General features: G+C 45.4%; 2 protein-coding genes across 3 annotated transcripts; one reads left to right on the top strand and one right to left on the bottom strand.

Moving 5' to 3' along the window:
- Positions 1-3,647: 3,647 nt before the first annotated feature.
- LOC144155558 (uncharacterized) lies at positions 3,648-14,619 on the bottom strand. 2 transcript variants are annotated; one of them, XM_077687075.1, is made up of 3 exons: positions 14,366-14,619; positions 13,779-13,885; positions 3,648-4,137 (listed from the first exon to the last, which is right to left on the bottom strand). In XM_077687075.1, the coding sequence occupies exons 2-3, from the start codon at positions 13,855-13,857 to the stop codon at positions 3,791-3,793; spliced, it is 426 nt and encodes a 141-aa protein (XP_077543201.1). In that variant the 5' UTR covers positions 13,858-13,885; positions 14,366-14,619; the 3' UTR covers positions 3,648-3,790. The 2 variants fall into 2 exon arrangements, with proteins under 2 accessions (XP_077543201.1, XP_077543202.1); XM_077687076.1 differs by lacking the exon at positions 14,366-14,619 and adding an exon at positions 13,962-13,985.
- Positions 14,620-15,147: 528 nt separating this feature from the next.
- Positions 15,148-16,476, top strand: LOC144155557 (uncharacterized). Its single transcript, XM_077687073.1, has 3 exons — positions 15,148-15,580; positions 15,659-15,805; positions 16,188-16,476. The coding sequence occupies exons 1-3, from the start codon at positions 15,422-15,424 to the stop codon at positions 16,347-16,349; spliced, it is 468 nt and encodes a 155-aa protein (XP_077543199.1). The 5' UTR covers positions 15,148-15,421; the 3' UTR covers positions 16,350-16,476.
- The last annotated feature ends 207 nt before the right edge of the window (positions 16,477-16,683 follow it).

Genomic DNA, 16,683 nt, shown 5'->3' with positions numbered 1-16,683 from the left:
CAGCATAAGGACCTGGTAAGAAAGTGACTGGCAAGCCATCTCTGCTGCATGTTTCTTTAAATATCTAGCTTAGTTGTAAGAAGTGTGCATTAAACTGCAATTGGAACCAAGCAGTGCTTTGAACCAACCTAACCTCTATCCTGCCTTCATGGCCCCTTCAATGGGGCTGGTTGGTGCACTGCTAACTGAAACAGTGCAAAAACAAGCGGGTGATTTCCCAAAAGGTGCACCAATGCAGTGCCCAGCAGCAAGCCAAAGCTCTCATTTCTCCAAACTTTTACACAATGACCTCTCGTACATCGAACTCTACCGCCATTGCAAAGCACTGCTACAAGTGAACTAAGCACACTTGCAGAGTACAATGCTGTAGGCGAGCGTGCTGGGCCTGTTTCTATTAGCCTTTGTGGCATGCACCAGCCAAGTCTTGATCAGACTTTGTAATTAGTTAAAATCATATGTATTCCTCTTCATCATTATAATCATCATCGTCATCGCATTCATCTGGTGTAGCAAGCCAGGCATCTTAGCTGGGCTGACATTGCCAGTTTTCATTAAAGATTGTTCTCTCTCTCTCTCTCTCTGCCCGATTTAATTCTGCTCCACTGTGCGTGCCACTGCTTGCTTGCTACAATGGTCAAGAAGCAGAACCACAGGTTGCACACCTGCAGCTTTCTGCTAATTTAGTGAATTTCACAAGTGCTTTGCTACTGCCTTCTGTGAGTAGAACAGGCTTCTGCAAGCAATATTGCTTCAATATTACCAATGTTTAGAATAGCTCCTATATAAAAGGTTCTGCGCCTTTTCCCGTCAGGTGTTGCAGACAACACTGCATAAAAACGTTTTGGCCACACCTATGTGGGCTGAAATTTTGCATGGGTGTCGAACTCTAGTGCCAGACACTCAATTGTGTCATGTCCAACAGCATGGCTCCTCCATAAAATAATGTGCTCCCTGCAACACCTGGACTAAGCTCTAGGACACTGGCAATGAAGTGTTACAAGCACTGCTCAGTGGGAGATAGAGGAGGGGTGCGATTCCCAAGTGCCCTCTGACCTAGCACTGCCAAGGCTACAGTGCATGCCTTCCCATACAGGCCCTCATACAGATCCCCCCCCTAAAAGGCCAGTCTGGATCTGTATCTGGCACAGATCTTAAAACATTTGCCATTAAAGTTTACACTTGTCCAAGGAAGCTAGACAACTACAAATATTGACGTAGCACAATTAATTAGATGAGAAAAATATTTGATTCTTGGACAATATTGAAACCTTGGTTGAGACATCAAGGTTTTTCAACCAGTACTGGCGAATCCCACTGGTCAATTTAGCGTGGTAGCAAATTCCACGAAAGATAATTAAAATCTGAGCTTCAAGTGAGCATATCCAAATGGAAGGTTCCTTATCAGGGGAAGACTGCATGTTGTGCAGCAGAAGTTTATCTAAAATCAGTTTCTTACTACATACACTAGAGAGGAATCTGGCGCTAGCATCTATGCGGCTCATATCAAGGCAGTCTGTATCGTCATAAGCCACCATTAATACCGGGCGCTCGCCTTAGTTTCATGATTGGCTTGGTTTGAAACATTTTAGTGGACGTGAATTCAAATATAGCCACAAAAATGCAAAGTGTAATTATATAATTATAAAATAAAACACTGTTTCAAAGCTAAGGAAAAAGGAAACAAAGCGCATTTTTCCCGGAACAGTTGTGCCTACAGGCAAAGCTGGTAGTTATTTTTGGGGAAACTCACTTATACTAATTTTACCATTATTTCAAATAACAAGTTGTTTCAAGAACTTGGTAATGTTTTTGACCGTGCCTATGAAATAGTCTCCTTCATGGTGAACCGGTGCACTGACTGTCAGCTACAGTTTAACAAAACTTGTTGCCGAGCGAGTTGATTCATACTTGAAAAAAAAAAACGTGGCGTTAAACAGTCGTGGACAAAGACAAGGTAGGACGGATACAGGTGCCCGTATCTGTCGTATCTCATCTTTGCGGAAGTATGTTTGGTTTCTTTTGTTTTCGTCAGCTACAACTTTCGTGGCGGTATATTACCCGCTCAGTCAAAGCGTTCCTTTGACTCTGGCATGACCAACGTTAGGTACGATTGCGCACTGCCTGCTCTTTCGCCGAACACACAGCTGCAACACCTGACGGCTACCACAGAACAGGGATAATTTCGGCTACCTCGTAGCTGTAGACGTGTTAATGCATAGTGAAGAAAGTAAATTCCGAAAACCGCTTAAGAATCCCAGTGTCATGCCAAGTCCAAGTCAGAAGCTGTGGTCTTTCTATAACCCCTCATGACATGAATTCCGAGGTGCAGTTTCCTATCTAGTATACTTTCTAAGATGTCCAGCGAAACTCCAAACTCGCCACTGATCAAAAAACTTTGTAGGTCGACCAGTGTTGATTGATTGTAGACTAACGCGCCGACGCAACACAGGCTATGAGGCGCGCCGTAGTGGAGGGCTCCGGATTAATTTTGACCACCTGGCCATCTTTAACATGTGCCGAAATCTCGTGCACACAGGCGTTTTTGCTTTTCGCCTCCATTAGAAAAGCAGCCGCCATGGCTGGGAAACGAACCCGCATCCTCGACCTGTAGTAATCACCATCTGCCAATGATTGAGAACACAGCACAGGTTGCACAAGTGTGCTCGATACTGCCACACCATAAAGGACCTCAGGCAGAACAGAGCAAAGTACATGGAGGCAACACAACAAATGCGGAACACTAAGACTGAAAAAAGCACGCAGGAATGCTTTGAAGTCGACAGGTATGCAAGTAAAATGGAAATACACCCACTCAGTTTTTACAGCCCATAGATGCACTAAAATAAAAAAGAAAATTTATTGTTTGAACAACAAAACATGATAGAATCAAACACATTTTACAGACCCAATGCACGCAAGCACTGTTAATACAGCGCTGAATTAATCTCACAAAGTGCAAATAAGTCTTAGTACTACTGCCTCACCTGGTACACATTGAGTTCAGGTTTCACAACCTCTTTAAAATGTGTCAAATGTGCATACACTGGATCCAGCCAGCAGTTGCCACAAAACGAATTAAAAACTAGCACCGCTTGTTCTGTACAACCTATACACAAAATTACCGTACGTATACAGATCTTTAAAAGACATCCTGGGGAAATGCAGCCTCTGTTATGACAAATCATACGCATTTACTTCAGAAGTACTCAAAATTGCATTCTGCTAAAGCAGCACCGGACTCAATGCAGTAAAAACTAATACTTTTGCCTGTTTGGATGACAGTAAAATGGTGCACCTAGCGTATCTGATAGGCAGGCAGATGCTCCTAGAAAAAAATATTGCCTCCCGCTGAAGTGCTGCCTTTTATGTATTAGCCGTTGTGGAATCCTAGGTTCGAACAAAGCACCCAAGAAGCCAGCTACACAAGTCAGCATCCATGGCATTGTTTTTCCTAGGAAAGGGGCTGACCTGTGTTCCTAGAAGAATGCACTCCCTTCAAAAGAGGATGCACATAATTAAGTATCGACACACAGCCTGCCACTATGATCTCCAGGGCAGCCACGCTGAGGTCACTGCAGAAGCACCAACAAAGGCGCATCTCCGCCAGAGAGTAAAGACAGCCGACGAGTACACATCAAGACGGCAAGCCACATGTGCCACTGGAGTCACAGGCGCAGCATGCTGGCAAACAAAAAGCACTGGCGAGCATTGTGGAGCATGAGAAGGAGTCGAGGCCTCGTCCCGCAGTGCGTCTTCCTCCCTAGGCCTTCCTGCCGCCCTGGTCCGCACATCACTTGTACTCGTAGGGGGGTGGCGGGTCTTGAGGCATGCTGCCGTAAGGGTAGCCCAGGAAGCCCGGTGGGGGCGGTTGGCTCTGAGACGGGGCCGGAGGCTGGCCGTAGGGTGGACCGTAGGGCGGCTGCGCTGGCTGGGGCAGGGGAACAGGCCGGGCGCCGGCTACGGCAGGCCCGTACGGCATGGGGCCAGTTCCATTAAACGGGTCCACTGGCACCGTTGTCGTGGTGGCCATCAAGGCTTCCCGGCGCCGGCATTCTCGACAGAAGCAAGCACAGATGGCTATGAAGATGGCAAAGCACACCAGGGGGCCAAGGAGTGAAATCTGTCCTCCCAAGTTGTCTGCAACGAGCAAAAGCAACCACAATGTTCTAACCTTGCACCAAGGTGTGTACACAGAAAATAATAGGTCAATTAATTGCGTAACTAATTGCAACCGGGCCCGAAAAGATTTGTTTGATTGACTGTAGGGTTTAACGCGACAATGCAACGCAGGTGATGAGGCACGCCGTAGTGGAGGGCTTTGAATTAATTTTTGACCACTTGGGGATCTTCAACGTGCACCGAAATCTCATACACAAGGGCGTTCTTGCTTTTCGCCTCCACCAGAAAAGTGGCCGCGGCGGCCGAGAATCGAACCAGTGTCCTCATGCCCCGAAAAGATTTGTGTAGGAGGGTTAGCTCAGTGTTTGCATGAAATATACACCACAACAGACAGTGACAGCATGACTACTGTCTATATTCGATGCCCTTCTCATGAATTCTGTGGGGATCCTTTAGATCCCCTTTGCCTCTTCCCACAAGTGTGGAATTCAGCCCGCGTTCGCCTCGCGACGATGTCATGTCGCTACGTCATCATGGGCGCCCACACAACTGGCAGGCGAGAACTGCTCCTTGTTCCGCCTCACCCAGGAACCCTCCTCCTCTCCCCGCACCCTTTCAAGCACGGGGCAAAAGCTTCGATAGGGGGGGAACAGGAGGGGAGACGCCGGTCATCGCCCACCTCACCTCCGCCTCATTTGGGATGTAGGCCCATTCGGCCTACCTCACTCGCGGCCCCATGTGTAGCCCCAGCCATCCTGTCTCCTGAGGACCTGGTCTCTGAAGCATGCGTTGGTATATTGTATTTGCTGACCCAGTTGTTGCAATTACTGTGCACCGTACCACTCGGCCAATAAACCACCTGGTTCATATTGGCCCCTTGGAGCCTTTCATCATTTGTCAGTGAGTTGAACCTGTAGTGCCATTTGTACAGGGCACCGCGAACTCTTGCAGGATTTTGGGGGATGCTGTTGCCTACCACAGCTAGCTAGCGGGGGTTTCAATGCTGTAGCCACACCCTTTATGCCTGTATTGGCATGCCAGGGTGTAGTTAAACCCATTCTTAATCCCACAATTCAGATTAGGTATCGGAACAACCCTGAAGAAACAGATGAAGTGTTTTTTTTGTTTTTTTTCGAAATGAGCCAGATCCAGAAACCGAAACCGAGTCGGATAAAGCTGCAGTGACAAGAAAAACTCGGCAACTTTCCCCTAAAAAAGGGGTGGCTAGAACATCGTTGAGATAACGTCCTGAAAACCTGTACATAGATTGTAGTTTGTATCGAAAATAAAATGCATTTGCCCAATGGGAGTTTGCTTTTGGATTGAGTGTTCAGACTGTTCCATGGGTGTTTCCAGAAGTTTGTTTGCGTTTTGGAGCTGGCTAATAATGAATTCAGACGGCCATTAGGAGATAGGTGAAAGATCTGTCCCCAGATGTCAATGATAAAGGGAACGTAAGAAGTGAACAAAATGCGAAATGAAACATGTGAAACAATGATTTCATTTCGTCTCCCCCGTTCCTACGAAATAACTCTTTATTTTAATTTTTTTTTTACTCCCATATTTACCATTTTAGTACTCAACTAAATAGCCGCCGTTTACAAGCCCTGGCAAATCTCTTTTCACAACCCGAAAATTCCTATTTTTGTCTTGGTTGGCGATAATGACACCAGATTTTTATTTTCTTACTTGTGGAACAGCTGTACCAGGAGAAATTTTCAGCAACTGCCCTATGAGGCCCACACCTGCACACCTACTGGACTATAAATAAAACATTGTAGAGAAATGTCTGTGGCTTCAGCTCCTTTTCAAGACAGAACTGCAGCACCGCTTTTGTATGTTCTTTCACAAAGGACAGCTGCTTTTGGTTCCCTTCGGTGCTTATTAAAACCCCAACACACCCCTCAGCCTCGTCCAGAATCCAACTGTTCCTACACTCAGGAGAAAAGACGCAACAAGCACATGACGGCGTACAGTTGATAGTTATCGTTTCATGAGACATTGGGTGTGCTCGACAAACAGAGTCGCAATACAATGTCACTTATGCCAGTTGGCCAGTTTAAGCTCAATGCTCCGGATGGCTGTGCAGCTATAACCAGCATAGTGTGTGCAGTACGCACTGGTGCTTCTATATGTTTACGTGTGCGTTCGTAACTTCTATTGTTTACCCCACCATTTCTACTGCTATAAAAAGAATATGCCTTAAATTTGAGTGCAAAAAGCTTGTCCTGAAAGCTTATAAGCCCTGCCTAACTTGCGTTTGCCTTTGCTGGCCTCAGCCAACCACACAACTGCCCATAATACATCATAGGCTCTAGTGCGGAAATGAGCTGGTGGGTCGCATGGCCATTGCATTTTTTCCTAAATATATAGCTTATGTGATTGAAGTTTGCATTAAAAGTGGTGTCAGTGCTATTCTAATGAAGCAATCTTTTGAACGAACCAAACTTGCATTTTATCTTCATGGCTCCCATATGGCACAGGAACTAGATTAGGGGAGACATGGTATAAAGATGATAAAAATGAAGCAGTGAGCTATGCCTGCTGTGCTGAGATCAGAAAGTAAAATAAAAACGAAATTTGGTCACGGCATCCAAAGAGCACTAGTGTGTACCTTTCTGTTTCCTACAGGCACATCTGGTGCAAACAACAACAAACAAGCCCACTTGTTACTTGACTTGTTACTTGCCACATGCATATTTGGGTAAAGATATATAAAATATCACCACTAGGAATTCACACTGGTTGTGGCAAAAGCTACATTCCAAACTTCAGTGCTGAAGCCAAGTAAACGTCACATTATTTTAAGCATTTCTGAGCTACAAATGATATACCATTTTGGGCCCAAAGGGGCAAGAACACTTAAAGGGACCCAGAAAAGCCTTTTGTAAAAGTTACAAAAGGCCTGTATTGTCGCGTAGTACCAATATAGCGATGCAATGTCATTGAAATTATTGATCTACATTCAGTATTAGCTGCGCGAGAAGCAATTAAGTGCACCTCTCCCCCCTCGCCGATCGATTCCTTCTCCCTCTCTGCTTCTTTCAAAGCAGCTGGAAACACTGGGAATAGCCATGTGACATCGTGACGCTCGACTTCCGCTCTCTGCTAGCTACATCCCTGCGCCTGGGCACGCGTCAATCGCTGCGGACCCGCCTTTGCCTCGGGATCGCGCAGGCAGGAGGAAGAGCAGCCGGAAGCCGATGGCAGTGACGTTGCCGGCGGCTGACGATCGGCCGAATCAGGGGGGCGCCTCGCCGTTGCGTCAGCCGCGGTCGGCTCGCTGCGGCGTCGCGCTGATCGGCTGAGAAAGGCGGTCTTCAAAAATTGTTTACAAATTATCCGTACAACGTATGGGGCTCACACTTGGATCAAAAATCCCCCGTTATGTGTTCTACCACCTGAATGCATTTGATTGCCACCTTCACAAAGCTTTTCTGGGTCCCTTTAATACAGTGCAAAAAGACCTGGAAACACAGCTGCATGGACTGTGTTTTTTAGGTTGAATTGACCATGCAATCGCATGTACCTGTGTTCTGAGCTAAATAACAGCTTTGCCATAGTGGTGAGTGTGCGAGCAGAGTCAAGCCCTGGCCTGTAACATGCATGAAGTGGCCTCATCTGCAAATGTCGAGTTTTGTGCCTGACAAGTAGCCTGCCTGCAACATTCGTTATCCGTTTTCACTTTTAGATAAACGGAATGAGCAAAAAAAAAGTTCTAACGAACTCATTCCATGATCTGAATCAACTAGCACCACAAATGGCGAGTCAATGTTTAACAAGTCAGAATATTTAGAGAACACTCTTATAACAGACCCTGTTTATGAAAATGAATGACGGGAAAGGAAATAAATGGAAAGGTAATAATTGAAAAGTTTGCACAAATCACGGCCAAAAAAAGAACGCAGTGTCTAGAGTGCCGTCTGACAGCACTCCAGCTTAGGACTGCAGCCATAGCTAGAGTGGTGTCCGACGACATTTGTATTTTAAGCCTGGGCTAGCATGGTGTGAAACGTCTGATGCAATACCGAAAGTTAGGCTAGTTGGTACATCGTGGAAAATTAAAAGCGCACAAAGAACGGGGACGGAAAGAAAGGACACAAATAAGCACTTACTCACACCTGCCGGTTTATTGAAACGCGAAAAGAAACCACTAACAGTGCCTATTGGTATGGCCTATAGAATCCCTTTGTCATGCAAGTCTGTACGTGCGCCACCCAGGATGCTGTCTAAACGTCCGTTTGTGAGAACATGTCTCTGACAAATTCTACGGGTGCCAACCTTCCTGCATACTGCAAAAAGTGTGGTTGTCACCCTGTGTTCGGAAAAACTGGGGTGCTGTACCGGCACAATGACCAAACTGTTAGGGAGCTGGTAAAGCCCTATATCAGTTTACATCACAACAAGAGTGTCAGCAAAACATCAATCACTTAGGAACGAGCACGCACTAATCGGCATCATGTTTCTTTAATTTATGGTTTGTTCTCATGTATAAATTTTCATGTGTTTCAATAAATCGGCAGTTGCGAGCAAGCACTTGTTTGTGTCCTTCCTTTCTGTTCCCGTTCTTTGTGTGTTTAGTTTTCCATGAAATATCTGGCATAATTGTGTAGCGGTCACATCTTAGCTTCGTGTTTGTGAGTGCACGAGTCCGGAGCTTGTGTGGTTTTTCATTGTAGTTGTTTGTTTTGATACACATTTTCTTGATTTAGGTCGCTATTTAATTTTAAGCATTTTAAATGACCAGTTCTATTTATATAAAGTTACACCAGTGTAGCTTATGCTGCATTAGGATAGGTCAACTGACGTTAGGATTGGTCAAGTCAGGTTATGCTATACTATGTTCAGGAAAGCCTAGCCTAGTGTCACTAGTGACACTAGCCTAGCCTTTTTAAGTTAGCCAGTAACATTTGAAGTGTGATGCAGTGCCAGACATGGGGTTAGGCAAGATAATGCAACTGGATGTCACTTAAGTGGAGTGCTTATAGTGATGTCGGACAGCACTGCAGACAGCGAAAAAAGAAACCTGTGCACGCGTTGCTAAACTTGGCAGAGCAATTTAGGTATCCTTGCACAGGGAGAAAGCATAAAATTGTCACAGTCCAGCTCAAGCTTAAGCACAGAAGCCTAGTGAAACATGAGTACCTTTCGTTTCTATGCAGTTATATATCTGTATAAGTAGATGCCAACTGCAGTCCAATGACATTTCTGCACTTCTGCCAAGACTGCAAAAGTTAACAAGAATAAAACGGAATGGACTGAAGCCAAATATAGATTTTATGCTCTAACTGGACCACTTATAATTTGGTCATATTTTAAGTTTATAAACGCGAACCTACAAAGGTCAAATTAGGTGAACTAGAGCAATCCATTATGGCACCCATGTATTGCCTCTCAAATGTTTAGTTTCAAGAAAATACTTTATTCAACAGTAAAGCATTTACCTCCCTGAGATGCAACAAACACTGCATGTGTGGTATCAATCCATTGCTCTTTGTCCTTCATACTGTTGCCATTAAAGGGGCTCTGAAAGAACGGCATAGGAAGCAACACAGTTCCAAGTTCTTGCCCCATGTGCAAGGCCAACAGAAAGGGGAGGATCCAAGAGCCCTGCCATGGTCAATAAGGTGGCCTGTTCAAATGCACTAAGAAGAAGAAAGGGTGGACGGGAGGGGAAATTATTCCTCCACCCCTCCCTAAAAGGGTCCTTAAACAACTTTTGACTGCTGTCAATAAACTTGCATTGCTATTGTGACAATGTGTGCTCAAGGTCACCTGAGCCGAATATCGCACACAGCAGAAAGCTCACAATTACCTATGCCACCACATTCCAGCGATCATTTTTGAATCCCCACCATCGTTCACTGCATTTACCATCGCAAAGCAAGTTCCTGCTCTTAGTAAACTTTTCTTGCGCCCTTCCAGTAACACACAACCATCAATCTTTGCATTGTCTGCTCTTTATAGACATTTTCGTTAAATCTGCGTTGCCTGTATCACACGTGCTATAATGTTTATGTTTATCCTTTATTTTTAACACTTTCCTGCCCATGCCTGTTCAAATAAATAGTATACTGATCGATAAGTTCAAATTTTGACATTTTCCCATTCGAATTTGGCGCTTTCCCAGTGCGCTCGGAGAGGTGGCGCCATGTACTGAGTAGTAGAGACGCATCCTTTTGTTTCTTTTTTTGCGCACTGCGGTTGCGGTTTTTTAAAGCACCGCCGGTGTCATGTGACGGACACTCTGATACGGAGATATTGTTGACATCGAGTGTTACGGCACCACGGAAACACCGCCTTTTCTGCAATTTGGATTATTCTACAAGCAACTTTTTAAAGGACATTACAAGCACTGACTCCAAGGACAACTTTTTGTCATCTGACTTCAGCACCGAAAGCGACAGTGCACCAAATCGGCCAAGAACCTGATACCACTGTTCAAAAACCCCAGAAAATGCAAAAGTACCAAAACTGTAAATTGTGCTATCAACAAAAGAAGAGTGGAGCAGAAAACCAATGTTTTCTGTGGTGCATGTGTGGCTAACTTAGGTATTGAGGAACTGCTCGGCACAATGGCACGAAACCCACTAGCAGTAACATTTTTTTTGTAAGTCAAAAAATTTTACAGTTAAGTGTTTGATATTTGCAGGAGTTTTGCACTGATAGTATATGTACAAAATGTATATCTTAAATTTTGTGTTTTTTCTGTGCGGAGAAACACAGATGTTTTGCGTACTTTTTTGTGTTTGCCCCAAACTTTTCTGTGCAGCTTTTTTTCTTGTTTTTTTTTTTTCAAAAAAATCTTCCTGTGAAACAATTACCACTGCAAAGAAAATTTACTCTTCTATAATTCTATACCATACACTTATATGTTGCCTATTTTTGAGACCGGAAAAAAATTGTTTGATAGACTACTTAAAATTACTGCTTTTCCCGTGGGCAGGAAAGTGTTAAAGGGCACCCTACCATGCATCTTGTCACAAGGCATGCGCGCACCTTGTGGAAAAGAATTGTTTAGGCTGCTGCTACCCACTGCGTCTTTGCCAATTGTACCTGTGCGTCCACACACCTCATTGAGTAATGTGTGCACCAAAGCATTTGGCACAAGCGACTTTCATCCACTGTGTAATCGAGCTCCCCCATTAGAGCAAAAGGACTGAACCACAGATTCAGATTTACAAAAGCATGAACAACTGTTACTGGCAGCTGCCCTAGTTTTTATTCTGCATTCAGAAACCTGAAGAGCTGGCTTGGCAAAATTCAATGCAAGTGCTCAGCGTAGCATACACTGGTTTTGGTTTATATTAATAGTTTTACATTAAGGAGTACGTTGCTCCTACGCATGGCTGTGATGACAACTCAGGGTGCCAGCCTCGGTAACTTTAGAACTTGATTGCATGAACAACAGATGGCATCACCATTCTGAGGTGCTTTGGTAGAAGTGCTGTGAAAGGAAGGCAAAATGTGAAGTTGTACGACGTGTTTATAATCAGGCCCATAGTCATACCCAGGTAGCGCCCTGCAACCGCCATAGCATTACAAATGACAAGAGGGGAAAACATACAAGCACTCTCGCTATGACCTAACCCTGTTAAAACTAAATGCATTAATAAAATTCTTGTGGGGGGGGGGGCTTCATAACACCTTTGAGTCTAGAGGTACCAAGACTACACTGCATGAAAACCACCTTCCTTCAAACAAAATGTTTTTCAGAATTCAGTGTACCTCAAAGTCCTTGCAGTGTCTTTTTCAATACCTTCATTTCGCTACCCTTTATTATGGCTTCCAGATACCTGGTAATGAACGTACACCCAGTGGCAGAATAAGCCGGGGCGCGCGAGTGCATGGCAAAACGCATCGCCGTGCTATTTATGTAGCACTTCTGGTGTCGAGACCCCACCGTGCATGGTCCTCCTATGTTTTCGACCATGCCTATTTCTTGCTTGCAGCAGAAAGGCTGACTACATGCAGTGTTTGGCTCTAGGAGTCCATTTCTGTAATCCGATGCCAGGCCTGCAGATCGCCAGAGCCCGGCAAGGATGAAACGTCTGTGCCATCATTGGATAGATACTGCGCCACTGCCATACTTATCTGTTTTTTAACCTTCCATTGGTTACCGCTGTTAACTTGTAGTATTGTTACATTATTTATACAATGGCAGGCATGTTGAAACTTTCTTGCTTGCTAGATGTGAGCAAGTTGCTCTGGAGGATTGTGATCATGCCCGACCATTTTGGTATTGTGCTCAAGGTAGTGTCTTTTCTGGCTACAGAGCAGAGAACACACATATTAAAGCCCTGACTAAAAGAAAAAAAGATAAGAAAACCAGTAAAGAGTATCGAGAGAAACACCGCATGAGAAAGTAACTAAAGAAAGCAACTCCTAGCACCAAATGCTAAACATAATCAGCTTGCCCGCGGCAACCAAATAAAATGTCACGTTAACAGGCAGGCATGTGCACTGGTATGTTTCAACACCATAAGAGCAACGTAGGGTGGCACAGCGACGCATTTTGGCAACCACAAGCGCACCCCAGTTTATTTTGATGCCAGGTGTAGTTGAAAGCTTCATGAGAGTAAACACGGGAGCGCGTGTCGCTCAGTACATGCAGAGCGGTATAGCGATGGGATGGCGAACTGCCTAGGTTCATACATTCGGCGGATCCACTCCCTGACAATGGTTGATTGCGCTGTTGTCTGCTGCGGTAGCTACGTTAGATATCTGGAAATGATTCCAGTGAATACATGTGCCGATGGGGGGCTTTTTATAAAAGGCAAAACGGAGCGAACGCATTAAAATGTTTGCTTTTTGCTGCCCGATTGGGTAATAAACCGTGTCATCCTCCATGACTTAACTAATGCAGCAGGCAGCCGCGCGATAAAGCGCTTTCAGGAAGTGCGCCCGCCAACCGCACAAACTGCGAGAGCACGCCAGCCTCTGACCAGAGTGTTCTGCATGTATTGAGCGGCACGCACTCCCGCGTTCATTATCATAAAGCTTTTGACTGTACATGCACAGAGCTCATTTACGTCCCTGTACGCCAGGAAGTGATGAAAACTGAAATTTCAATTGGGACTTTACGTGCCAAAGCATCAGGCATTAACATGACACTCAACCCAATGGAGCAGTTAGAATTTGAACCACCTGGGAATCATTACTGTGCACCAAAATTTCGAAACAAGGGCACTTGTTTTCGCCTCTATCGAAAAAGGAAGTGATGCAGGGGACAGCTAACTATCAAGAACCTCTGAAACAAGAATTGCTGCCAAGTCGGCAGTCCGGAGTAAATTTCCGTTACACCGTGTTATGTTCAAAATAATGAAACAGCATAAAAAGGACCAATAAAGACACAAACTAACCCCTGTCCACTTTACCACAGCTGTCTTTCTAGGCAGTCTGCTACATTTTAGATATTTTTATGAACCATTCAGTCACAATCAATGTCATTCATTTTCTTGCCGATTTTTTTTAGTGCCCTGAGGAACATAAAAGACTGCGAGGTTGCCAAAGAAAGAAAAGTGGAGCGACGGTGTTGTACAGGGTTCTTTTTTGGTTACACAAAAAGTTGTCGGTGCCATGTAGCCGAGCCACACTGCCAAGCACGTAGATACAGATATTCTGCCTCCCGCAAGCTGAGAAAACGTTGCTGTACTCGCCTTCATACATGTGAGCCTGAACAGGTGCCCAAATGAACAGGAGATTGATCCAGGCAGCCAAGCGTGCCCTGAAGCTCATGGCGATGACGCCCGTTCCGTGAGGCCTCCTGCGAGCATTGGTCGCACACGACAATATGTAATCTGCCGTACCATGACAATGTATAATCTGCCATAATTCTACACCTTGTTCCGTGCAACCTGCCGGGCCGAAGCAGGGGCACGCGGTTGACCTTGATGCAAAGGCTAGAGTAAACACTTTAATGCGTGTTAACTTCTTTCTCGTGCCCTACAGGGGGTAAACATTATAGTTCGACATGCAGCGGACGTGACGGTGGGCGTGTCTGTGACGACAGTCATTCCGTAAATAAGGCTACCAGTCACTGACACAGAGTGAATATGAAGTATGGTAGTACGCACAAATTGCGACGCTGAAGAGGCGCCGCGCGGCAACGAACCTTTTTGAGGCCAGAAACAGCACAGAAACAACAGCAAGAAACTAAAGCACAAGTTCTGACCCGGAAAATTGCGCACTAAAAGCAGGGGTGTATTAAAGCAGCAGGTTAGTAGCAACAAACAGAAGTACTAACCTGTGGAAGGCCACTCTCTCGTGCTAAAGGTTCCTCTGGATTCGACGGCTAGTTCAAATGCTACTTAAACCTTGGGCCCCGTATGGGCGATGCCCAGCATGTATAGCCCTTATTTTAAGTGGTGCCAAAAGCGTTTGCTTTCGCAGAAGAATTAAACATCTAAGGGATACTGCAACGGGTAAATGACATCAGTAACATACGCCGATGGATGCGCACACGCGCAACGTTCGCTCCGCCGGCTCCGCCTTGTCGCCGCTGTCGCCTTCTCTCCTGCCGCAGAACGCTCGGAGCGCTCGCGCAGCTCATTCGTGGGTTCCCAAAACACCAAATTTCCAATATTGACGTTGTAAAAATGTTTCCTCTGCCTGAAATAGAACTAAGATCAGGCGAATTTCAGCTCATTGGCCTCAAGATGTATTTGTTCGCACCACAGTATGGTTTTGAAGACGGAGGAGCGGGACTTTCGAATGTCTTGTTAACACAAAATTGTGGTGACCGAGTTAGCCTCACATTATGATTATTTCACCAAAACGATTTTTATAGTGGATATTAGTAGCATTTAGTAACAGTTTTTACGGCTAATATCGAAAAAAAGTATACAAATATTTCTTAAAAGCAACAATTTTGAATTTATATTTCCCGCCAAACCAGTGCTGAGTACGGTCTTTCTTTTTTCCGCGAGAAAAATTGTCTAGAATGTAGTTTTGTTAATGCAACAGAAACAAAAGAAAACTCGCGGTACAATTAGTGAAAGCAGTGTAATTTGCGTAGTTCTCTCCCTGCTCTCCCCTCGCTGAAAGAATGCTGAAAGGGAAGCAATCCCCGCTTCCTCTTGCTGAGTAGCAGCGGTAGCGGTGTGTGTGCATTGTTGAGGGAAAACGGCCTTCGCTGTGTGTTTGAGGCAAGAAAACAAAAAAAAAAAGTCAAAGGAAATGAAGGAAAACAGGCATGAAGGCGTCAACCAACCTGTGTCCCAAATGTGACGGAGATGAAGCAAAATATCCGGTGATCGGGGTTGTTGGTGCCTGACGTATGGCTACTTCCGTCTCGTAAAAAATGAAGGGAATGACATTTTCTCTTTTGTCTGGGCTGCTTGCCGCCCTTGCCTCCCTGTGCGGGAAGATCTCTATGGCTGGTGGAGAGACTACCAACATTTGCGAAACTGTTGCCTCCCATTGGCTGGCTGGCGCACCTGCTCATTACTTCTGTGAAAATGTAAGCTTCTCTTACCTTTCTAGAATTTAAGAATGAAGCAATGTTTGAATTCAAAGGTGCTCATGTGTCGTTTTTCAGGTGATTACGGTAGTCCGAGTTTTATTCTTCCTTCTCATGATCGCCTGCAATGCTGTCATGTGGACGGTTTTTACAAAGGCGTTGCGACTGTGTGCAACAACACTGGAAGCTGCGGTAACCAACACGGCTTCGAATTTCTTCTTCACTGTAAGTGCCGTTCCACATTGAAGAATTATTTGCTGTGCCTGCCTCGTTGATGTTGGCAATGAAGACCAAGTTACAGGAAGGGACCAACTAGATATCACTGTGTCACAAACGTAATGAGGAACTAATATCCTGCGGCGTCACTAACGCTTCTGCAGCGTAACGTACTTCTATGAAAAACTTGTCGCATATCATGGCACGTCACATGGTTCGCCATTATGTAGAGAAGTTATGTATACATAACGTGGCTCCCAGGCATGAACAGAGGAGTTGCCAGTTTTTCCTTTGCTGTGCATGCTAGTTCACATTGCCATTTGTGGTGTGCCCCTGTCCAAGTCCTGTGCACTGCAGATGCCGACAGTAGGTGCTCCGAATCATATTGCAGGCTGTTTTTGGCCAGACCCTGTTTGGCGAGCGGCTCACAGTCCTGTGGTGGCTTGGCACCGTGCTGATCCTTTTTGGTCTGCTGCTCATGCACCAGGCAAGCGGGGAGGCCAAAACGGCGCACGCCCACCGAGGGCCCCCCACGCGCCACAAGATCAACTAAGTGCGTGCAAGCCGCTAGGCCACCTTTCGTGTGTGCATGTGTGTGTGCACGTGTGCCTTTGTGTTGCTGCATTGAAAACGCCGTTTAACTCCAAATAAAAGTTGCTCTCGCTCTTTCATGACGCCAAGCATTGTTTCAAGAACTAAGTCATGGGATATTGGTCAGAAGTTGCTGCACTTTGAATCACTTTACACTGGATCAGTACCCACCAAGGTGGCACAATGGCTAAAGCGTGTTGCTGAGGCCAAGGGTGTGGGTTCAATCCCAGCCGCAGTGGCTGTTTTCTTGATAACGGCAAGAAACAAAAATGCCCACATGGTGAGATTTTGGTGCA

This window comes from Haemaphysalis longicornis, unplaced genomic scaffold, assembly GCF_048455015.1.
Source record: "Haemaphysalis longicornis isolate Haplotype H1 unplaced genomic scaffold, Haemaphysalis longicornis Haplotype H1 scaffold_1, whole genome shotgun sequence".
Classification (NCBI taxonomy): domain Eukaryota; kingdom Metazoa; phylum Arthropoda; class Arachnida; order Ixodida; family Ixodidae; genus Haemaphysalis; species Haemaphysalis longicornis.
Note: the sequence above shows the minus strand (reverse complement) of the source record. Positions and strands in the feature narration are given on the sequence as shown.

Excerpts from the sequence above, each read along its gene's own strand:
- LOC144155558 (XM_077687075.1), bottom strand. The coding sequence starts at position 13,857 with ATGAGCTTCAGGGCACGCTTGGCTGCCTGGATCAATCTCCTGTTCATT. Across the intron at positions 4,138-13,778 it reads TCAGGCTCACATGTATGAAG|ACAACTTGGGAGGACAGATT; the intron begins GCGAGTACAGCA and ends TGCTCGTTGCAG.
- LOC144155557 (XM_077687073.1), top strand. The coding sequence starts at position 15,422 with ATGAAGGGAATGACATTTTCTCTTTTGTCTGGGCTGCTTGCCGCCCTT. Across the intron at positions 15,581-15,658 it reads CTCATTACTTCTGTGAAAAT|GTGATTACGGTAGTCCGAGT; the intron begins GTAAGCTTCTCT and ends GTCGTTTTTCAG. Across the intron at positions 15,806-16,187 it reads CTTCGAATTTCTTCTTCACT|GCTGTTTTTGGCCAGACCCT; the intron begins GTAAGTGCCGTT and ends ATCATATTGCAG.